The following is a 20515-nucleotide window of genomic DNA, read 5'->3' as shown; positions in this document are numbered from 1 at the left end:
CCCTGGAAAGAACAAAGAGGAACTCCTTAATATTATGGGAAAGATGGTCCCTCCTCCCAGCCTGACATTGCCACATGAGGACTTAGCAAAGGGCGGGGAAGGGGGTTCAGATTTTCTTACCTTTTCTGGTAGACAGTCTTCCCTGACGTCAACACCTCCATAGCAGCCAGGAGAGGGGAAGATACTTTTCCCATTCTGCCTCCACTCTATTTTCATTTCCTTACCCCTGAAAGATTGTTCAGACGAGTACATGCAATCCTACATACTTGTTTGTATGTTGAGACTGTGTTATCCCAGCTCCTCAGGACACTTACCAAGTTCAGTATTTCACCAACTTCTCCAATCACCATTCTTCAAACACTTCAGCGAAACTTCTCTCCATAAATGTTAAGTGGTGTAGCAGATGGCTACCCCCTTAACCATCCACATCTGTGTCTAGCACCTAGGTGGCCCAGAGCAGGGAGGGCGACGGCCTTTCAAACCTGGTGATCTTGACTACTGAATTGGGTTAGACTCTTTTAAGCCAATGGGTTTCTCTGATTTCCTTTCCTGTAGGAGAATTTATCCTCCAGAAGATAAAACACTGCTTGAGAAGTATGAAGGTCTGCTGGCTGTCGCCTTCCAGACCTTCCTCTCGGGAAGAGCGACTTCCTTCCATCGAGAGATGAACAATCCTCTGAAGAAGATGCGGGTGAGGATGAGCTTTTGCGTACAGCGAAGGGAGAGCCAGGCAGTGTGTCCGTAGCGAAGGACCCAGCTTAGGCTGAAGATATGGCTCAGTGGGTAGAAGTGCTTGCTGTTTAAGCGTGAAGATCCGATTCCAAATCCTCTATACCCAAGTACAAAGCCTGTTGTAAGCACGCATGCATCTGTAACCCCAGCCTCATGGCGCATAAACAGGAAGATCCCTGGGCATTACCAGCTGCCAACCTGGTTCAGATTCAGGGAGAGACCCTGTCTCGAGGGAACGAGGTGGAGCGGTAGACACAGAACCCTCACTGACTTCTGTACACACAAACACACACATACAAACACATGCACACACATGCGTGCAAGTAGATATACATAAACACACACACATACATGTACACACACAAGCATGCATACAGACATACACACATGCATATATACACATGCGCACACATATTTGCATACAGAGATACACAAACATACACACATGCACATATACCTGCACCATACAGACATCCACAAAGACATATGCACAAACATGCACACATGCACAACACACGTACAAATATACACATGTACACATACAAGCATGCACACAGATATATACACATAAACACACCAATACATTCACAAACATACACATACACACACTTTTACTTGCACACAGACACACGTGCATGCACATAGAGTCATACACACATGCACATAGACCTATACATACACACATACACACATACACACATACACACACACACACACACACATACACACACATGATGGGCACCAGCTAAACTTTACATATAGAAACACTTTACCTTTATGATGTTCTTGATTCTTTTCTTCTTAAGAGGTGGTCACATTTCAGAGCTAACCAAGTGGCTTCATCAATAAGATGCCTAACAGGACACACTTCAGGCAGATGATTCTGATAGTGTGTTGTAATTTCATTATATCATAATGAAATGCCTTCTGACATAGATGCGTGTATGAAACTGGATAAAGAAACCCAGGGAGGTAACCCAGTGGCCTGTGACGTTCTTCTTTTAACTACAGCTAACACTGCAGTAGTTTTTCTTGATGCTACTTAGACTTGGCAAAGAGGAGAAGTTAAGATTCCATCCTTCCATTGCCTTACTAGCAATTGGGAGACTGAGGCAGAAGGGTTGCCTGGGTGGCCTATTGAATTCAAGAGCAGCCTGGGCTCCAGAACGAGGCCGTGCCTTGGAAATCTTAAGCACAAGCACACACCCTCATGTCTTTCTTCCGTTTACCTGTTACAGTTTCCCCATTTCCACTCCTCTGTGTCATCCTCCTCTCTCCTCCTCCCCCTCCCTCATTTTTCTTTCTCACCCTCTCTCCATCCTCCCCACCCCTTTCTGCCTTTCCTCCCCCTTTGTCCTTGTCTATTGGTAATCCATTGCATTATAACAAACCTCTGCGTTTATTTGCTTACTGTGTGGCCCTGGCAGGTAGCAGCTGAGTGGTTCCCTGGGCTGATCTTACCTAGCAGTGATCTGTGTAGGGCGGACATGTTTGCATTTAGCCAGGGATAGAATGTCATGGCGGCCTCAACCGCATGTCTAGGCAATTAGGTAAGGTGTTGGCACACCTCGGAGCCAGATGAATGTCTCTATTTTTGAGTGTGCTCTCAACAGACAAGCTAGCTGGGTCTCTTAATGTATCATCCCGGTAATGACGGTCTTAACTCAGTAGAACTCATCTATGATGACTTTGTGTCTGCTCATCTTTGCTGGGATTCGACAGAGGTTCCCCAAGTGGAAAGTGACCACTCCTGTCTGCTCTCTAGGGAGGAACCTCTCTCTTTCTGGAGAGTTGAACTCCTTTTCTCTTTGTTCACCTGTAGCTTTCTTTTTTAAAATATATGGCTGTTTAGTTTATCTGGAGTTTTTAGGATGAAAACATTGTTTTGTATGATTTTTCTTCTGAATAAAATTAGACTCCTTGAGATTAGTTTTGGGTTTCTAAAGATGCTGTCCATATAATCCAGTGTAGGATCAGAGCCCGAGGCTTTTTAGATTTTTATAGCTATCTTTCCTAGATTGGAATGCATTTCTACTGTGGGCGGTGACTCCTCCTTTCTTTCAATAAACTTGAAGGAGATTTTGAAGTAGAAATCACCATATGTGATCATAGTTTCGCCTGTGAGAAGGTCTGGATCCCGCAATGAGGTGGCTGTCTTTGCCCCTCAGTACAGCTGCGTGGGTTCGCTCCACTCCCCGTGTTGGTGGGTGGTCTTATAGTTTTCCCTTTGATTTCAGAATAGATTCAGAGGCTCATAAGAGAAGGCTATTGGGATACTTAGAGATTTCCTCTACCAGTGACAGGCCCTGAATCAAAATATTTCGTGAGGCTGTAAAAATATTCTTGCGATAAATTAATATATTTCTAAGCAGCTTCGTTACATGGTACCCATTAAAATTCTAACATTAAAATTTTCCTAAATGAAACTCTCGGTCAGCTTTCATTCTCTGTTTCCTGTTTTGATATTAAGCTGTGCTGGTCAGTGGAGGAATGATCAATGGTATGCAGTCTGGAAGACGAACATGAGCTTTACACGTCTTAGTGTCTAGTGAGCTGGTTCGTTTAGGTTGGGTTGAGATTTTAATAGTAGGCTGGGAAGTTCATGCTTGCTTATGATAGCACACACACTTCATCCCTGCATTGTGTTTATCAACAGATTTTGGTAAAGTTTCTTGAAGTTTAATGTTTCTTTCTTTGATCTGAGTGAGCCCCACTACGTAGGTTCTAGAATAACCACCGCACACCAACTTGTAGGGATCAATGACCTCGTCCAAATGTCCCTGTTCCTCTAGTGATCAGCATTCTAATCATGTTTTTGAAGGAGGAAGATCTTCTGGATCTCCTGGAACAGTGTGAAATCGATGATGAAAAGCTGATGGGGAAAACCACCCGGGTCCGAGGACCGAAGGTGAGATGACGGTGCCCAAGTCCATGTCACGAGTGCAAGTGCTCTCTGCACTTCCCGTAACAGTTAGGATGCGTTTTTCATAGGAACTTCAGGAACTTCGGGTTCAGTGAAGGCAACACCGGGCAAATGGCATTTCCTCACACTCATGAGCCTTGTTTCATTAATTTTGGTTCATCCCCAAGTGCTAATGAATGCCTGGAGATTCATATAGGCTGGGTGTAGGAGGACTACTCTTATTCTAAGTCCAGCATGCGGGATTATAGATAAGGCAAATTATGCCACTAGAGGGACATTAACAGGGAGCTCTCCTGTCTGTTCACTTAGTTTTCATACAATGTGAAGGCCCACACTGCATGCTGAGTGTAAGCCTAGAGTTTTCAAATCCTACTTCTTTAACCTGGGTTCTTTAGCCTCCCCTCTAGACCACCACCCACCAGAGATAGGAGAAAAGAAAGGTTAAGAGGAAATGGGGTTTGAGGATCTGTTTAGAAACAGTTCTTTGGGTGGGGGGCACAATTCCAATCTCCGTTGTCAGCAGTCCAGCCCACCATCAGCACACCAAACACCAGTCAGCAGCAGCAGTCCAGTTCACTCAGCCAACACCAAACACGAATCAGCAGCCGCGGTCCAATCCAGAAGAAACCGAGAAGCTCTCCTGAGCGGAAAGAAGCCCCCGGAATTTCAGGAGAAGTCCTTGGGCGAGTTATTCTCTATGAAGTCAAGAAGAGCAAAGATCAGCTGCACAGTGCAAGGCGAACCAATTCAAGACAGCCTTCAGCAAAGACTAGCGAAGAGGAGCAAAGCGACCTAATACGAGAGCTTCGTCACACTGTCTGTGGGGCTAAGCTTATACTCTTTCCAACCATCACCCGTCTCTCACCCGTCTGCTTCAGCTAACAGCACTCCACATAACTGAGTCCCCAAAGACACCAGAAATTTCCATTTCAGTTGAGTGTAATTCCGTTCTCCCTTTTCTTGCCCGTTTTGTTTCTCCTATTAGCTTCCCCAGTCTTCCTCAACAATTTTTTTTACTTTTATTCTCATACAAAGTATATGTACATGATTTATTGTATCTATATAAAATGCAGTAACCACAACCGAGAGAAAAATATACGATATTTGTCTGAGCCTGTCTTAATTCACATAACGCGGATATCCCAGTTGTGCGTGTTCCTATAGACGACACAAATTTGGCTTCCTCATGGCTGAAAATGTTTATTGTGTACACGAAGCCGCATTTCCTCGTCCATTGCTCTGTTGTTGACATTTAGGGTCAGCGACGTAGCCCAGCCATTGCGAACCATGTGGTAATAAGTGCTGCTGTCGGGAATCTCTGCAGTGTCTTTGGGAGCCTTTCCGTTGCTGACACAGTGACATTGACAGAGCGTTCTTACAAACAGACGCAGTTCTTAGGAGCGGGGGCACTGTTGCGTCGTCAGAAGAGAGGCCCGGGTTTGCCTCACTCACCGTCTGTGATGTTGCTTCCTCGGTTTAGTCTATGAGATGTTCCTCACTAGCAGGGAAGCACGAAGTTGAGTTTGTGAAATCACAGACACTTCTCAGTGCGTACTTCACTTACACTTCAGCATCGCAGAGCCATCTCACCATCCACACACACGCTCATGATCTGTTAGGCTCGTATGCTTGAATACCTGTCCACTAGAACACGCAGGCGTGCTTTATTAAACATCAAACACACAGGTGTGCTTTAATACTTGTTCAGTACGACAAAGAGGAAGAAAAAACACTGATGCAATGCTGGACTGATTACAAACTCCCTAACTAGCCTGCATCATGCTATGTTGTGTGAGCTTGCCCCTGCACCACTATGCAGACTTAAGTTTGAGTCTACTTAAACTTCCCCTCGCACCCCCTCTTTCCCATGAGTGATGAGTGATGCTGTTTCAGAGCCGTTGTGACAAGTCATTCTTGGTGTGAGGTTGTGTGCACTTTTAGGGTCTCTCCTCTGCAGCACCTAAGAGCGTCTAGTACATTGCACATTCCCAAATCTATTGGTCAAGATTGTTGAATGTGTCCAAAATGTTCCCACTGGCTAGTTGAAGAGGGGACAGGTAACTGTCAAAGCAAGGTGTACATGGTGAGTATGCAGTGTAAATTAGGAGGGTTGCCTGGAGACAGCCTTCTGGACCGGAGGTGTTTCCACTGGAAACCGATTTGCAAAATGAGCCTTGCTCACAAGGGTTAGGGGACACGAAAGGCAGAGCCTTGGGGTTGTGATACTGTGTGGGTCGAGTGTGATGGAGGTGTGGAAGTCTGTGGCACGCTTCAGGAGCAAGAACTGAAAATGATAACAAGGCAATCCTGTCAAGGGACATCCTCGTGAAGACCTCGGATGTCACGGATTATTCTGAAAGCTGAACATCCGTGTGAAACAAGTATGTTTAGATTGTCTGAGAAAGTGAATGCCTTTATACATCATGGCTCCATTGGGGGAAACACTCGAGGAGTTTTAAAGCTTTGTCTTCTTAGAAGTATCTTGCATCAACCAGTTCTTCCACTAGAGTTCCTGAACTGTACATAGCAGTCGTCATCGTATGGCAAAGCCAACTTGGGATAGCCTGGGGACACAGCATTGATGGTAGAAAGGCATGGGCAAAGGCCCTTGGCATCTTATTTTCCTTATGTAAGACTTGCTGTCCAAATCAAAGCAATAGAGGTTCCAGGGAAGAACCCACATCACATATTTTTCCAACTTCGCTCATTCTAGGTAAACAGGAGGAATTAACGGTGTATTTGGTGAAGTGAAATGAACTGGGAAATCCTTCACTCGTTAAAGTCAGAAGAATTTCTAAACAGCTGAGAATAGCATAATTACTGTAGAAGTATATTCATAAATTTTTATTTAAGTTTTATCATGGTGTCTAAAGTGGCCCAAACTTCTAAAGAGAACTCCCATTTCAGAGAGACAGTGCTTCATGGTGAACAGTGGTCACTAAGGTCTTTATTAGTTGAAGAATATTTTTGTTAAATCAACGTTGTACAGGATAAATAGTATTTATACTATACTATATATAGTATTTTACTATATATATTACTATAGTATTTTACTACACTATATATAGTATTTTACTATACCATATATTTGCCATATGATATATAGTAAACAATGTTTGAGAATTTGAGGAATATTAATTAGCCACACAAAGCATTAGTGATGTTCTTAAGTTGGTAAGTACACATTTGTTTTATCTATACCTATACATATTTTTACATCTGCCCTGTTTCATAATAAAATTACGTAGCATAATTTATGTCATAACTTCACGCCACTTTCAAAATTCCATCATACGGTTAGAGCACAACTGGGATTTTAAGTTGCCAGGACTCCTGTTTGCTCATTGCTTGAATGGTATGTTGGTCAAAAGTCCTAAATGTTTGCATGACCCAGTGCTTCAGCGGCCCCACTTCCTCTATGGTTCCCTGGTAGGGTTGAATAATTATGTAGTCCGGGTCGTTGGGAAACTGTGCACTGCTGGAAAGGAGGGCGCTCCTGCAAGCCTAGTCTCTCCTCCGTCCCTTTGGGGTGCGCTAAACTTCTGCAGAGCCATCTTTTCTCTAAAGTTCATGTTTGTCAAGGTTGTCAACGTGTTTGATGATTGTGTTGCTGGCAAAGATTTTTATGCATTTCCATTTGAACATTTTTGGTCGTCTGTGAATATTAGGCCATCAGAAGGAAAGCATGTGCTTAAAGACAAGTTGGTACCTAGTGTGTTCAGTTCCTTTTCCATTTTGGTTGTATTTCATCCTTCACACAGGCTGTCACTTTATCATCATGTTTGGCTTGCTCTGTGTTCTAGACGCTTCTTGAAATGCCTCTCTTCCTTTCTTATTCTACACTGTCACACTGAAGGGACAGTTTTTCCCCCACAAATTCCCACGACACCCATGGAATTCATTATGGTATACAATAACATCAAAGCCACCGGTACACAACCGCAGAAGCCTGTCTCCTCAGGAACAGGAGGTATATGATGTGTGCAGCAAGCAGCTTTAAAACAACCGAGGGACAGAGCTGTCTGGTTCTCCATTCTGTACACTCTATCGTCTCATCTCTCCCCTGCCCCTTAACCTGGCGTCTTTAGAAGCATGTATCACAGGGAGTGGAAGCAGGTTGATTCAGTGAGCAATGTCAGGGCGCAATACTATGACCGTCAGATCTGTGCAGAGTCACTCTTCTGCATCCTGGCCCTCTTCCAAAAGTTTCACACCACAGTGATTTTCACATGTCGTGTTGTAGTCTCTATGAAGTGGATAACACACACACACACACACACACACACACACACACACACACACACACACACACGCAGGCTTGGAGAGTCTGGCCGTGGGTCCAATTCCAAGGAAAATAAATAGATGGATAAATAAATATGAATAAATAAATAAATATGAATCGTGAACTCGCCATATATGTAAAGCTCTACTTCCTGGACGTTACCTGAGTGATAGATATTGGGCTATGTTTTAGTGCGTGGTGTTCTAATGGATTTTCTTGTTGCTGCTCTCTTAGTCCTTTTGTCCTTCTTGCCTCTCTTTCTCCCTCCCCACCTCCCACTCACATTTTAATTGGGTAGGGCCTGATGTCTAATCTTAGGCAGAGTCAGGAAAGCTGATCAGGTTTGGGATTATCTGTATTTTTTTGAATATTAAACACTTCCCCTCACTCCTTGTTTTTATTTACAGAAACTCGCCGTTGTTTATCACAATCATGTAGAAACAGCCTTGTCCTCACCAGAACCGAGCCATACATAGCATGCTAAGCCAGGCTCACAGCTGGGGCATGCTGTACTGGCTGAAAGGCAGGGAGCAGCAGAGAGGGGTTCCTGTCACCACTAATGGGTGGAGAGCATGGGCGGGCGGGGGTGGGGTTTAAAAACAGTTCAGTGTGCAGTGGGGTTCTAACCAATCATGTCCCTCCGTTTCAGCCCCTGTACTGCATGCCAGAGTGTGCAGAGGTCATGAAGATGCAGAAGTGTTACGGCAGCAGTGACAGCAGCTATGACAGCAGCGGCAGCAGCAGCAACTCAGATCTGGACGAGAACGATAAAGAACTGTGTCAGAAGAGACTAGACCAAGTCCCATATAGCTTTAAGCACAGCAAGCTATTCCAGCAATCCAGTAAGTCAATCTCTCCTACGTTGGTTGAGGAAGAACTATAGACTCGAAACTCTTGAACTCAATAAAAAGTCCTTGGGCCAAAAGAAGCATTGTCCTGTGTGAGGAGACCTGTGTTCTCTCCCCTGTCTCTCCCTAGCCAGAGCTTGGGTCCACCCTCAAGCCCTCTCAACTTCTGTAAGAAGGAAGTGGGTTGAATTGAGGACCCTTCCCTCCATCCCATAATGTGCCCGTTAAGTCGTGGCCTGGGTTTTGTGGACGTGCCATAAGGCTTCTTCTAGGTGGAAGGCGTTCTTTTTTTTTACGCCCACATCGTTGTCTGACTCAGTTTCTACCCGTCACTTACTTTGTTTGGTATGGCTACTTACTTTTAAACATCTCTCAGGCATTTGGCTTGCTACGTCTGTGAGCCCCAGAACCCGGAAGTAGTCGACATTTTGCTCCCTCTAGCTTTCTTGCTGGGTAAGCATTTAATCAGGGCCTTGGGTGCATCATAGCTTTTCTTCTACCCCGTTCCCTTCAGCTATCTCCACTCTCTCCCTTTCCTTTCCTTCCTTCAGTGCCAATGGCCGTGGGCCAGCCTCTGATTTGTCACTCACCCTTAAATAGCCAAGCTAATACCCCCCCCCCGTCGTTTTCCAGCCTTTTTTGAAAAACACCTTCTTGCTGCTACCTCTGGCCTAGGACTGACATAAGACCCGTGTCACACGTCACATAGCACCTCAAGGGTCCACTGGATTCTCCAGCTCGGCAGTGTAGTGAACAGGGCAGGAGGTTTTGCAGAGCTGATCTCCAGCCCTGGTTAGCGTATGTGGGTCCTGGCCATGCGTCTTAAAACTGGCCTTTGAGACTTGTAGGAAAGAACCCAAGGAATGAAGAACTAAGACAAAGAAGACAGAGAAACAACCCGAACATCCCATCAAGATGCACGCATCCACTGCTCCTGTCATGGAAGGTTTGGGTATTTAGCAGGGAATCCACCTTATTGATTGATAGACCGAAGCACCAGCCATTGATAGCTGTTACACTCCTTCAGTTCTTTTCCTGAAGGACTTTGACTTGGTTTTTATTTTGGAAGCTGGCGGTCTTATGTCCAGGTTTTGCTGGATTTTTAGATCGCTTTGTCTGTCAACTAATGTGACTGTTATTTGATAGCACGAACTGATGAGGGTCAGGGAGAGAGAAGACCCAGCTCTGAGATCGTACTATGCTCTGGGACCGAGAGGTTCAAGAACCAAAATTGGAGTGTAGCATAACAAAGTGGGATGCAGAATTAAAACAGGTTTTTATGTAGAAATCTTTATTTTAAGTCAGCCTAATTCAACTACACATTTATCTCCTTATCGTATCTTTTGGTGGGGGTTATAACAAGGGTTTTGCTATGTTTTGTGTTAATCTTTAACACTTTAATCTTATGCCAGGTGCATCATAGCCACAAATCCTCTAATGAACAAGGGCAGAATCCAGATCACCAGTAACACTTTCTTGTGTAGATCGTGCACTTAGGGTATTGTTAAAACCTCACAAAACAACATGAAACACTTTTTTTCCTCACACCACTTATAGGTGGAAGTCACGACCATGTTTCCTAATCTATTCAGAGCCACCGGTGTATCTAACCATTTTAGTTTTCTTGTCTGGATTTCCAGGGATGTAGGTGATAAGGGAGAAACTGAGACGTTGACATTTTCCTTCTTCCCCATGAAGGTTCTTCTCACGCAATCCCTACCCAAGACCTGTAGCTGGGAGAAAATGGTTTAGGATTCTTCCTTCCTTCCTCTCCTTCCTTCCTTCCTTTCCTTCCTTCCTTTCTTTTCTTCCTTCCTTCCCTTCCTTTCTTTCTTCCTTTTCTTCCTTCCTTTTCTTCCTTCCTTCCTCCCTCCCTCCCTCCCTCACTTCCTTCCTTCCTTCCTTCCTCCTTCCTTCCTTCCTTCCTCCCTTCCTCTCTGTCTTTTTCCTTCATTGTTGTGAACACGACCTTTGCATTATTGTTGTATGTTGAATACGTGACCATCGTAACTAATGCCTTTTAAAGGTAGAACAGTGACATATTCCTATACACAGTGCTGTGAGTCACAGGTACAGAAGGAAGCTAAGACCACAACAGAAGTTCTTCATTTTGTTTTCAAAAAGCATCTTCTAAAACTTGAATGAGTGTACATTTTATGCTCCCCAGAACATAAAGAAACAATGCATCTACCACATGCTCACAGTACCTTTTAGAAGTGCACCCCCAAATCTGCATTTATATCCATCGCTTTTATGAAGTTTTGAGTTCCTTTCAACAGCTGATGAAGAGAGACCTCTAGGTGTGCAACCTGGCTTCGTGCGAGTTTTGTAAATTTATTTAACCAATGAAGATGGATATATTCTCCAAGCAGAGAACAAACCCAGGATAGAGGATCTACTGGAAAAAATTGAGCGGAATGAAAAATTAAAATGCTGGCGGTATTGAGCAAGTCTCTTTTTTCCAGGGCTGGAGCCACAGCTCACCAGGGATGCTGCTTCTCTTTTGTCAGTGCTCCCAGAATGTACAAGGGCAAATACTTGATGGTTTCCTTAGATACTTATTTCGATAACAGTCCTGTTCTTTGACTTCATTTTTTTCTTCACTTAAATATTTTGCTATTGAAATGTGTGTGTGTATGTGTGTATATATGTGTGTGTGTGTGTGTGTGTGTGTGTGTGTGTGTGTGTGTGTGTGTGTGTGTGTGTGTGTGTATATGTGTTTGTATATGTGTGTGTGTATGTGTGTGTGTGTGTGTGTGTGTGTGTGTGTGTGTGTGTGTGTGTATATGTGTGTGTGTGTGTGTGTGTGTGTGTGTGTGTGTGTGTAAGCGTGCCAGTTTTGCTGCAGCTCTTTCAACAGTCGATTATATTTACATTAGAATAACCTTCATATTGTTCTGTCCTGTGACTCCCACCAGAAGCCCTGAGTTCCGTCCCTTATCTGTTCACCCTGGCCACCGTCTGTTTTTCTTTCTCCTCTCCCATGATACTTACTATGAAACGGCTTATTTCTGACCTACACTGAGACTCTAATAGCCAGTTTTAACCCAAGGTTAGTAGATAGCGTTGTGGACTTACCGAGAAGTGGATTCAAATGGTGAGGACTTGCGGCGTTGGCTGACCTTGGCCACCATCTTGCTGTGTGACTTTGGGAAGGCTCTTCTGATATTCTAGACGATAGAAATCCCGTCCTGGCTGGAGAGATGGCTCCGTGGGTGAAATGTGCACTGTGCAAGTTTGAGGTTCAAATTCCCAGAACTCAAACGATACTGGGGGGCGGTAGCATGTCTGTATTCCTGTGTTCCTATGGCAGGAGTGGAGGTGAAGACAGGGGAGTCCCGGTACTTTTGGGGGTTGAGTAGTCTTGCGTCTACAGCAGGGAAAGGTGAATAACGAGGAGGCTTTGTCTCAAACAAGGCTGAAAGGTGAGGACCGAAAACTGAAGCTGTCCTCTGAACTCCACCGTGTGCCGTGGCGTGTGTGTTCCTGCATTTACACACACACGCGCACACACACACACACACACACACACACACACACACACTTTCTGCCCAGGTTTCTATAAGAGTGACATCCAGGTAAATTCTGGTCCCTCAGTGCCTCATGGATTTTCATCTCTTTCCCTCTGATTCTCTAACATCATGCTCGGAGAACTTAGCACTGAAGTCTCGCTTATAGTGTTTTCCCAGCAAAACTGTCCTTCACGTACCAGAACTTCTCTTCTCGTGATGGTGTCTAGGCTTGACCTTGGTCACCCAGCCACCACCTGGTCTAATCGTTAGTCTGCGGAGACCCACTAGGGAGAAAAGTGTACTAACAGCACCACTTCTCCATCATCGATAGATTCCATGAGGCGTTCGGTCAGCTGCCCTCGGTCCATCTCTGCTCACTTACCTTCCAGAGGGGATGTGCGCCCCTTTTCTTCTCAACAAGTGATACCATTAGCACGACCAACTTCAGCGTCCCGGTCACATTCCTTAAACCGCGCATCCTCCTACATGAGACACCTGCCTCCCAGTCACGACGCCAGCTCTGCCAGCAACGCTCTGGTGGTAAGCTATCGATTGTCTGCGCCCTCCCAGGGTCGCAGAAAGCTGTACTCAATGCAGGTGGAGAGGGGATCAGCCGAGAGGATGAGGAGAGGGACCCCCGATCCCTTCTGTAATTTGGTCATGACCTTTGGAAAGTGCATTGTTCACGTATCCTGGACTCCTCAAAGGCAAGCTCCACCATACCACAGAGCTCAAGGTTGGAGAGAGAGAGAGAGAGGCGTGGCTTTCCTTTTTATCTCACGACGCAGGAGAGTAACGCTGTCCGTAATTATTCCCTGATGCAGGAGGGTAACATTTGTAATCATTTTTGTAAATGCATGCTTCTTTTTCTTGCAACATCTTAATCTTCGATAGAAACAAGCACATTTAGTGTATGGAAAATACCTCTTTAGATTAATAGTTTAGGTAAAGTCTACTCATCCAGCCTATGTGCGGTGTAGTTTAGAATGCCTTCTGTATATTAAATTAGCCTGGGGTATCCCCTTTACAGTTTATACTAGAGGCATTTACAAGTGAAAAAGTCAGTGGGTTTTGTTATATTTTGCTGGAGTTAGACCAGAGAGTTATATAAAGTCGCCGTTTCCTTAACATTAACAAATTTCAGAGTGAGTCTTTCCAGTGGGAAAATTCAGGAAACGTAAGTGAATTCATTCCCTTCGTCATGATGACTGATCTTGTTATCCAACCCAAGAATTGGTGGTAAATGAAACAGATTGGGAAGTCCTTTTAAGTTACTCATATGTAATGTTGATATCTTGAGCAAGAGAAAATACAATCAGGAGAAAATATAAAAGGTATTACAAATAACGACTAATTTAATGCTAAAAGTTCAGAAATGTCCATTAAAAAAATTAAAAGTGCACCCCTTTTACCCAGAACTATCTTTTCAAGTTATACCGGTACAGTGGAATGAGACCCAGTCCATGTGTCTGTATTCTTTCAAATTTAAGGACGAGTCTTTGCGGGAACTGAAGACAAAAGAGCAGGAAGACGACCTCACCAGTCAGACCTTGTTTGTCCTCAAGGACATGAGGATCCGCTTTCCGGGGAAGTCGGACGCAGAGTCAGAGCTCCTGATAGAAGATGTGAGTATCTGCATAAAATCCAGTCTAGTCTTCTTAGAGTAGTAAATTGATCTGCCTGGGACTGGGGGAGGGATCTGTTGGCAAAGCACTTCCTGGGCCAGAGGAGGCCCGGAGTGTGGATCCTCAGACCTTACATGCAGACCTGACCTGGTGACCTGCGGCTGTGACCTCAGCCCTGGAAGAGGCAGAGAAAGGAAGACCCGGGGTTCCATGAACCGCAGGTCCCAGTGAAAAGACCTCCAAGCCTGACCTCTCACCTCCCCAGGCATGCATTCACATGCATGTGCACACACATGAACACCAACATACCCGTGCACTGTACACATACGTGCACGCACCCAGGCCTCCTATGCATCCACACACACAAAGAAAACCTGTACTCTCTGGTCGCATTGTACTTAATAGAATAGAAAGTGTGATTGATATTACTTTTAGCCCCCAGAAACCTTATAAAGAATTCATTTTAGTTATTAGGAACATTTTATCATATAATATGGCTTTCAAGTGAGATTAGCATCAAATAATAACGGTTCTTCACGATCAAAGAAATATCAGGAAAACTCAGTTGAAGAGCTTAGGATGAAAAGAGACAGGATGAAGATAGGGCCCTGTTAGAAAATGGCAGGAAGACTTACAGGTGATGCCTGGAAAAATCAAGTTTTGAAATGCCTCGCGTCCGCCACCTAGTGGAGCGTTTGGAAACGACAGAAGTTCAGACGCTCCTCAGTCAGGACTCGCATCTAGCTTAGAAAGAAACACAAGGTCCCTGAAATGATGGGATGGAAGAACGTTTCTTCACTCAAGGTTTCTCTTCTCCATCCATCACGCTTTAAAAATGCCCATACTCAGATCATTTATCGGTCACAGAACGCCTGAGGGTGGGGTAGATGGGTTGTGATTTTTTTTTCCCCACCAGAAGACAAGGCACCATCTAGTGGTCATGTGTAGAAAAAGCTCTCACCGGGTCCTTATACTGTCACCTGGCTTTATAAAGCAAGTGCACAGAAATAACAAAACAAGAAAAAGATTTCTTGCGGCAAAAATCCTTAACGATATCATACGTATTCTCGTTATTGGATAATTATCGTTAAGTATCCAAGTCTTTTGAATTCGAGTTGATACGTTTTTTCAAAAGTGAAAGTCATATGTTGCTTGTGACAGCAAAAGAAAATTTAGACTGAGTATAAGCTATTGTGATAGATATGCTTTAAAATTTTTAAGTTACTTTTTTTTATTTCTTGTGTTTGCGTGTGGGTCCCAGGGATTGAACGAAGGTTATACTTGCCAGTCAACACTTTGCCACCTATCACCAGCCTGGAAGTTTTAACTTATTTTGATAATGTTTTTTCTAATAAAAGTCAGCAAGTTTGCAGCCAATGTATCATTTTTGTCTGTCTTTTACAATCTGATATTTCCTTTTTGAATTTATTTTTTTTCTACGAATACTTTGCCTCCAAGTATGGATGCGCACCACGGGTGTGCCCTCCGTTGAGAGGTCAAGGAAGGCATCACGCCCACTACAATGGGACTCACAGCTCTGTGTTGCCAAGTGAGTGCAGGGAATTGAACCCAGGTCCCCCACAAGAGGAGCGAGTGCTTAACCACTGAGCTGCCGCTGCGGTCCCATTAAGTTCTGCTGTTTTTAATTAGAAAGCCAGAGAGTGGAACTAATGCATGCGGCTAATGTGACTCTTCTGGGGAGAAGACTGTTAGGCTCATACAATTGGTGAGACATGATTGATAATGGACGGCAGGCATTAGGGTCTTTGCTGCACCTCTGCTGTGTTCCAGACTTGAACGTTTGCCACAGTACACATTACTAGAACATATAGAGAGAAATTTTGTAGATACACAGGTAACACAAAAGAAAGGGCCAGGAGAGCTCTAACCAAATATAGGCTGACTTTGAATGTTTTATTCAATATTGTGTTACTATGTGAATAAATGTCGAAGACCTGTGGGCTGGAGTCCTACCTAAACTGTGTGTATTTAAGGATTTCTAACTTTTATTCACCGAGTGATATTACTCTTACTGAAGAGAGAGTGCTCAGGTCTAGAACCCCTGGCTTGTCTCAGTTTTTGCAGGTATCTTCTTGTGAATGGTAGGATTTTTTATTCTAAGCAATCTCATAGAGCCTTCGCTGCACAAATGAATATACTCAGGGCTAACACATTCGCTCAGTACTTTTTTCTGTGGGCATTCTAGATTAAATTTGTTGACTTCTCTCTCCCAACAGATCATGGATAACTGGAAGCATTATAAAACAAAAGTGGCTTCATATTGGCTCATAAAACTGGACTCCGTAAAGCAACGGAAAGTGAGTAGCACTCGAAAATCCCTTTGCCCTTTACGTATCCATTACGCTAAAACGTTTATTCAAGTGCATATGTGTATATGTGAACACTTATTTGCTTGTGTCTTCAACAAACACTGTGGACCTATCATGTGTTAGACAAGGTTTATGATTGTGAGGGTAAAACGTGGATCTAAGACAAAGTATCTCTGTGAATCAGTGTGTCAGCCAATATCTGTGAATCTGTGTGTCAGCAGATATCTGTGAATCGGTGTGTCAGCCGATATCTGTGAATCAGTGTGTCAGCCGATATCTGTGAATCAGTGTGTCAGCAGATATCTGTGAATCAGTGTGCCAGCCGATATCTGTGAATCAGTGTGCCAGCCGATATCTGTGAATCAGTGTGCCAGCCGATATCTGTGAATCAGTGTGTTAGCCGAGCATGGAGCAGAAACAAAGGTCAGGGGGTGAAAACCAGTCTGATGTGCGTAGGTATGGATGATGGATCACAGTTTTACTTATTAATCTATCCACGTGGTATTTTTTCATTGTTGTTGTTGGAAAAGTAAGTGATGCAGTAGTTGTAAGAGATGGATTTGGATGGTGGGTCAGAGCTCAGATGGTGACTTTATGGGGTATGAGAAGAAAGGGTTTACTTTAGTGGGTGAGAGGCCACTGGAAAAGTTTGAGAAGAGTGTTATAGTCTGACTAGTAACTTTAAAGGACGGAGAACTACTTGAAGAGCATAGAATTGAGGAGAGAGAACGTGGCACGGAGTAGAAAGTGGTGAGATGGTTTATAGGGTACTTGAGGCAAGAGACAGGGAGTGGGCAGCTTGGGCGCGGATGGAATGCCTCAATTCTGTAGGTTTCTCGTGGTTCTTTTGTTGTGTGGGTTTATAAAGATTTATTTTAGGGGCCGGAGAGATGGTCCAACAGTTAATAGCATTGGTCGCTCTTCCACACCCCCCAGGTTCTATTCTGAGCACCCACATGGAGGCTTATAACCTCCAGTTTCAGGAGATACATGCTGTCTTCTGCCTCTAAGGGCACTGCATGTGCTCAGTGCACAGACACACAGACAAGTAAAACACCCACACACATAAAACTGCTTATTTTATTTGCATATATATATATATATATATATATGCATGTATAATTTTGCACCATGTGCATCCAGGACCCCAGAGAGGTCAAAAGAGGTTTCTTATCTCCTGAAACTGAAGTTACAGACATGTGTGAATCTCCACATGGGTACTAGGGTGTGAAGGGGGGTCCTCTGCAAGACCAGGAGCTCTGACCCACTGAGCCATCTCTCCAGCCCCCTGTTCTGTTGTGCTTTGAGTTGTATATGTTATGTAGATGTATTGATTAGCGTCTTTGATGTACATATGGGTTTGAGAGCAGGGCTGAGTTGGGTGTCGAGTCTGTAAGGTGTTTCCAGGAATAGGGTTGGACGGGACTATGTAGAAAGTTTGTAAGACTAGAGTTTCTGGGACTCTGTGAGCTCAGAGGCTCTCCCGAAGGGAGGAATGGAGAGGTGGGAGGATTCTTTGAAGAGGACCTAGAAGAGACCGGTGGTGTCCAGTGAAAACAGCAGGGTTGGGTGTCCCTGAAGGCATGTGAAGTTACCTTAGCAACATACGCATAGGAAGTTGCTGCTAGGAGTTGAGCATCGACCTGTTGGTTGTTTTGGGCAAACGTGGAGGTTAGTGGTTACAACAGTCAAATTCCGAGAAGTCAGAGGTAACAAAATGTAACTGGAGGGAATTCAGTTAGAGCCTCTCAAAGAGGAAAAGGGGCAAACACTTTTCAGAGAGCTGGGTGGGAGACAAACAGAAGTGGTGGTAATGAGAAGAGAGGTGTGGGCTAGTAAGGCTTTATGTTTTCTTTCTGCCTTAAAAATGAAGACTCATTTGTGTGTGGGTGGCACTAGTCTGGAACAAGGACTGGCAAAGAGGGGCAGTAGGAAGTCCTCCAGGAAACCGAGGTCTGGTCCAACAAGAGCAGTTATTATAAACAGAGGCGAGAGGAAGGGCCCCAGAGTGCGACAGAAGAAGTGAGATGTGAGGGGACAGCAAAGTGCACATGACAGCTGCCAGGAGCATAGGAGGCAGGGTCGGCCTCACCTTGGGAGGCTTGTCTCATGCGCTGGGCTGTTTCTCAGGAGCTAGTACCGTTTCAGTAGCTCTAGGAAAGTTAAGACGAATTAACATCTGGCCGTTCTATGAGTTGATAGATTAGATGAAATTTGAAATCAATGAGGTTACCTAGTTTACCGGAATAAACTGATCCATCAGCTCATGTGTTGTCCTGCCATGGACAAAGGCGGCATCCCCACTGAGGAGTATGTGTCAGAGATGGCCACAGAGGTAGACACTGACCATGGGTGAGCCATGGGTGTGTGGCTTCTCAGCCACCGAGTCAGTCCACCATTGTGGAGCCTAAGTCAGAGAACCTTATCTTCCCGTGAGTCTCTTTAGGTCATGATATTTTATCACAGCCAAGTAACTTCCGCAATGATGTTGAAACAATTGGTTATCTTAGAAGAGAATAAAGGGAGCTTGTTTCTTTACACAAAATAAACTCCATGTGGGTCACAGCTTGGTATAGACAACATAGCAAACTGTTAAGACAAAGGAAATGCGGACAGAAAGAGGATCCTAATTGTAGACTGGAGGTAAACTGTCTTAAAACAGACCCGACCAAGAGAGCTTAAAGGGAAAGCTCGGAAGGTTGTTTCATGGAGACTTAGTCCGTGTGGGTAGTGGCTCTTCCCCACAATCCTGCATTCCGGAAGCCAAGGCAGGAAGACTGTTGGGAGTTCCAGCTTAGTCTGGGCTACACTGTGAAACCACACCTCAGAAAAACAAACAAACAAAATACCCAAAATAACCCAACCCCTCCAAAACTTAGGAATGGCAAAAGACACCATAAAGCAAGTTAAAGGCAGAATGGGTTTGGGGGTGTTGAGCAGGTAAGGAACTGAGTTGAGCGGTTGGAGTGGGGGGTTGAATAGTAGGGGGTTTGGGGGGGCGAGGGGGTTGATCACGTGGGGTACTGTTGAGGAAGACTGATACTTAGTGTCCATGATGTGAAAAGTAGCAGAGGTAACCCAATCATTCTTAGCAGTCAGTCAACAAAAGACAGACAGGATCACAAACATCGACAAGTAGTGTGGCAAAGTGCATAAAAGGATGATCTACTAGATCTTCAAATAGCCAATTAGCATGCAAATAGATCCTCCACCTCACTGGCAAGGAGGCAACAGCAAGTGAAAACTATCCTCCAGGCAAGAATTAGTAAGAGGGATAATTCTCACCAGTGGGCCTAGCATGGCTAAGAGGGCCATTGCTCCACTATCAGATAGAATACAGTGGTGTAACTAACTCTACAGAAAGGTCATTCATGATGCTTATCAAATCATGGATGCCCGTAGCCCTGTGAGTCATAAGAACCATCCCTTGCACTGTGTGTGCCCTGTAGGCTTTCATCCGGAAATGTAGGAAAGACTTCCATAGGACAACATTTATAACAGCTCTGTTAAAAACCAAGTCCTAGAAGCAGCTTGAGTGCCCCACAGTGGGTCTTTTGGTTAAAAAGACCTGGCGCATCCTTGCAATTTAACGGCATTTGATCGAGGACTATTCTAGAATCTTATTGGAGCAGAATATAGAATTCATGCCTATGACTTAAGACCTGTGAAACAAACACGGTAGTTGAATAACACACACATCCTTGTCCTGGGCAAAGCACACAGCAAGAAACAAGACTCTGGGAGGCAGGCGCCCTCTGCTCCCTGGTTCTCTCTTTGAAATCCCTGGAGACACTCTGTGTCCAGCACAACCGTGCCTGTCAGAACCGAGGAGCCCTTCAGATCTGGGGGCCATCTTCTCCTGTCTCAGTTTCACCCACACGCTCTGGATGGTGAACTCCAGGATCAATAGCCAAGTGAGATAAACATTCCGGGCTGAGTCTTAGGAGCTCAGCCCCTTGGAGCTTTCTACAAGGGTGGGAAGGGTCTGTGTCTGTGATGCCCCGTGTCACTCACTAGTCACGTCACGCGCTTGAACACTTGAACTACTGTGACCATGGAATTGAATTTGGAACTTAGTTTCGATTCATCTAGAGCGAGAGGACAGTCCTGTCGATTGGCTTCTGCATTTAACAGAGTAGGTCTAAAGAGACAAGATGCCGTCTTCTAAATGGTCCTCCATGAAAACTGTCTTTGCTATCTTCCCACTTATGAAATTAGAAGAACCATGAGAACGTCGTGATGTTTTTTATTTGAAATCAAGCT

At 44.5% G+C, this 20515-nt stretch overlaps 1 protein-coding gene across 3 annotated transcripts in view; it reads left to right on the top strand.

The window, feature by feature from the left end:
* The window catches only part of Ttll7 (tubulin tyrosine ligase like 7), a 124216-nt gene that overhangs the window by 64018 nt on the left and 39683 nt on the right, over positions 1 to 20515 (top strand). For all 3 annotated transcript variants that reach the window (XM_032897195.1, XM_032897194.1, XM_032897197.1), the window contains 6 exons: positions 556 to 691; positions 3554 to 3640; positions 8587 to 8779; positions 12629 to 12837; positions 13788 to 13922; positions 16160 to 16240. In XM_032897195.1, coding sequence (XP_032753086.1) covers positions 556 to 691; positions 3554 to 3640; positions 8587 to 8779; positions 12629 to 12837; positions 13788 to 13922; positions 16160 to 16240 — 841 coding nt within the window. The remainder of the gene's footprint in view (positions 1 to 555; positions 692 to 3553; positions 3641 to 8586; positions 8780 to 12628; positions 12838 to 13787; positions 13923 to 16159; positions 16241 to 20515) is intronic.

Source organism: Rattus rattus, chromosome 3, assembly GCF_011064425.1.
Source record: "Rattus rattus isolate New Zealand chromosome 3, Rrattus_CSIRO_v1, whole genome shotgun sequence".
Lineage (NCBI taxonomy): Eukaryota > Metazoa > Chordata > Mammalia > Rodentia > Muridae > Rattus > Rattus rattus.
Note: the sequence above shows the minus strand (reverse complement) of the source record. Positions and strands in the feature narration are given on the sequence as shown.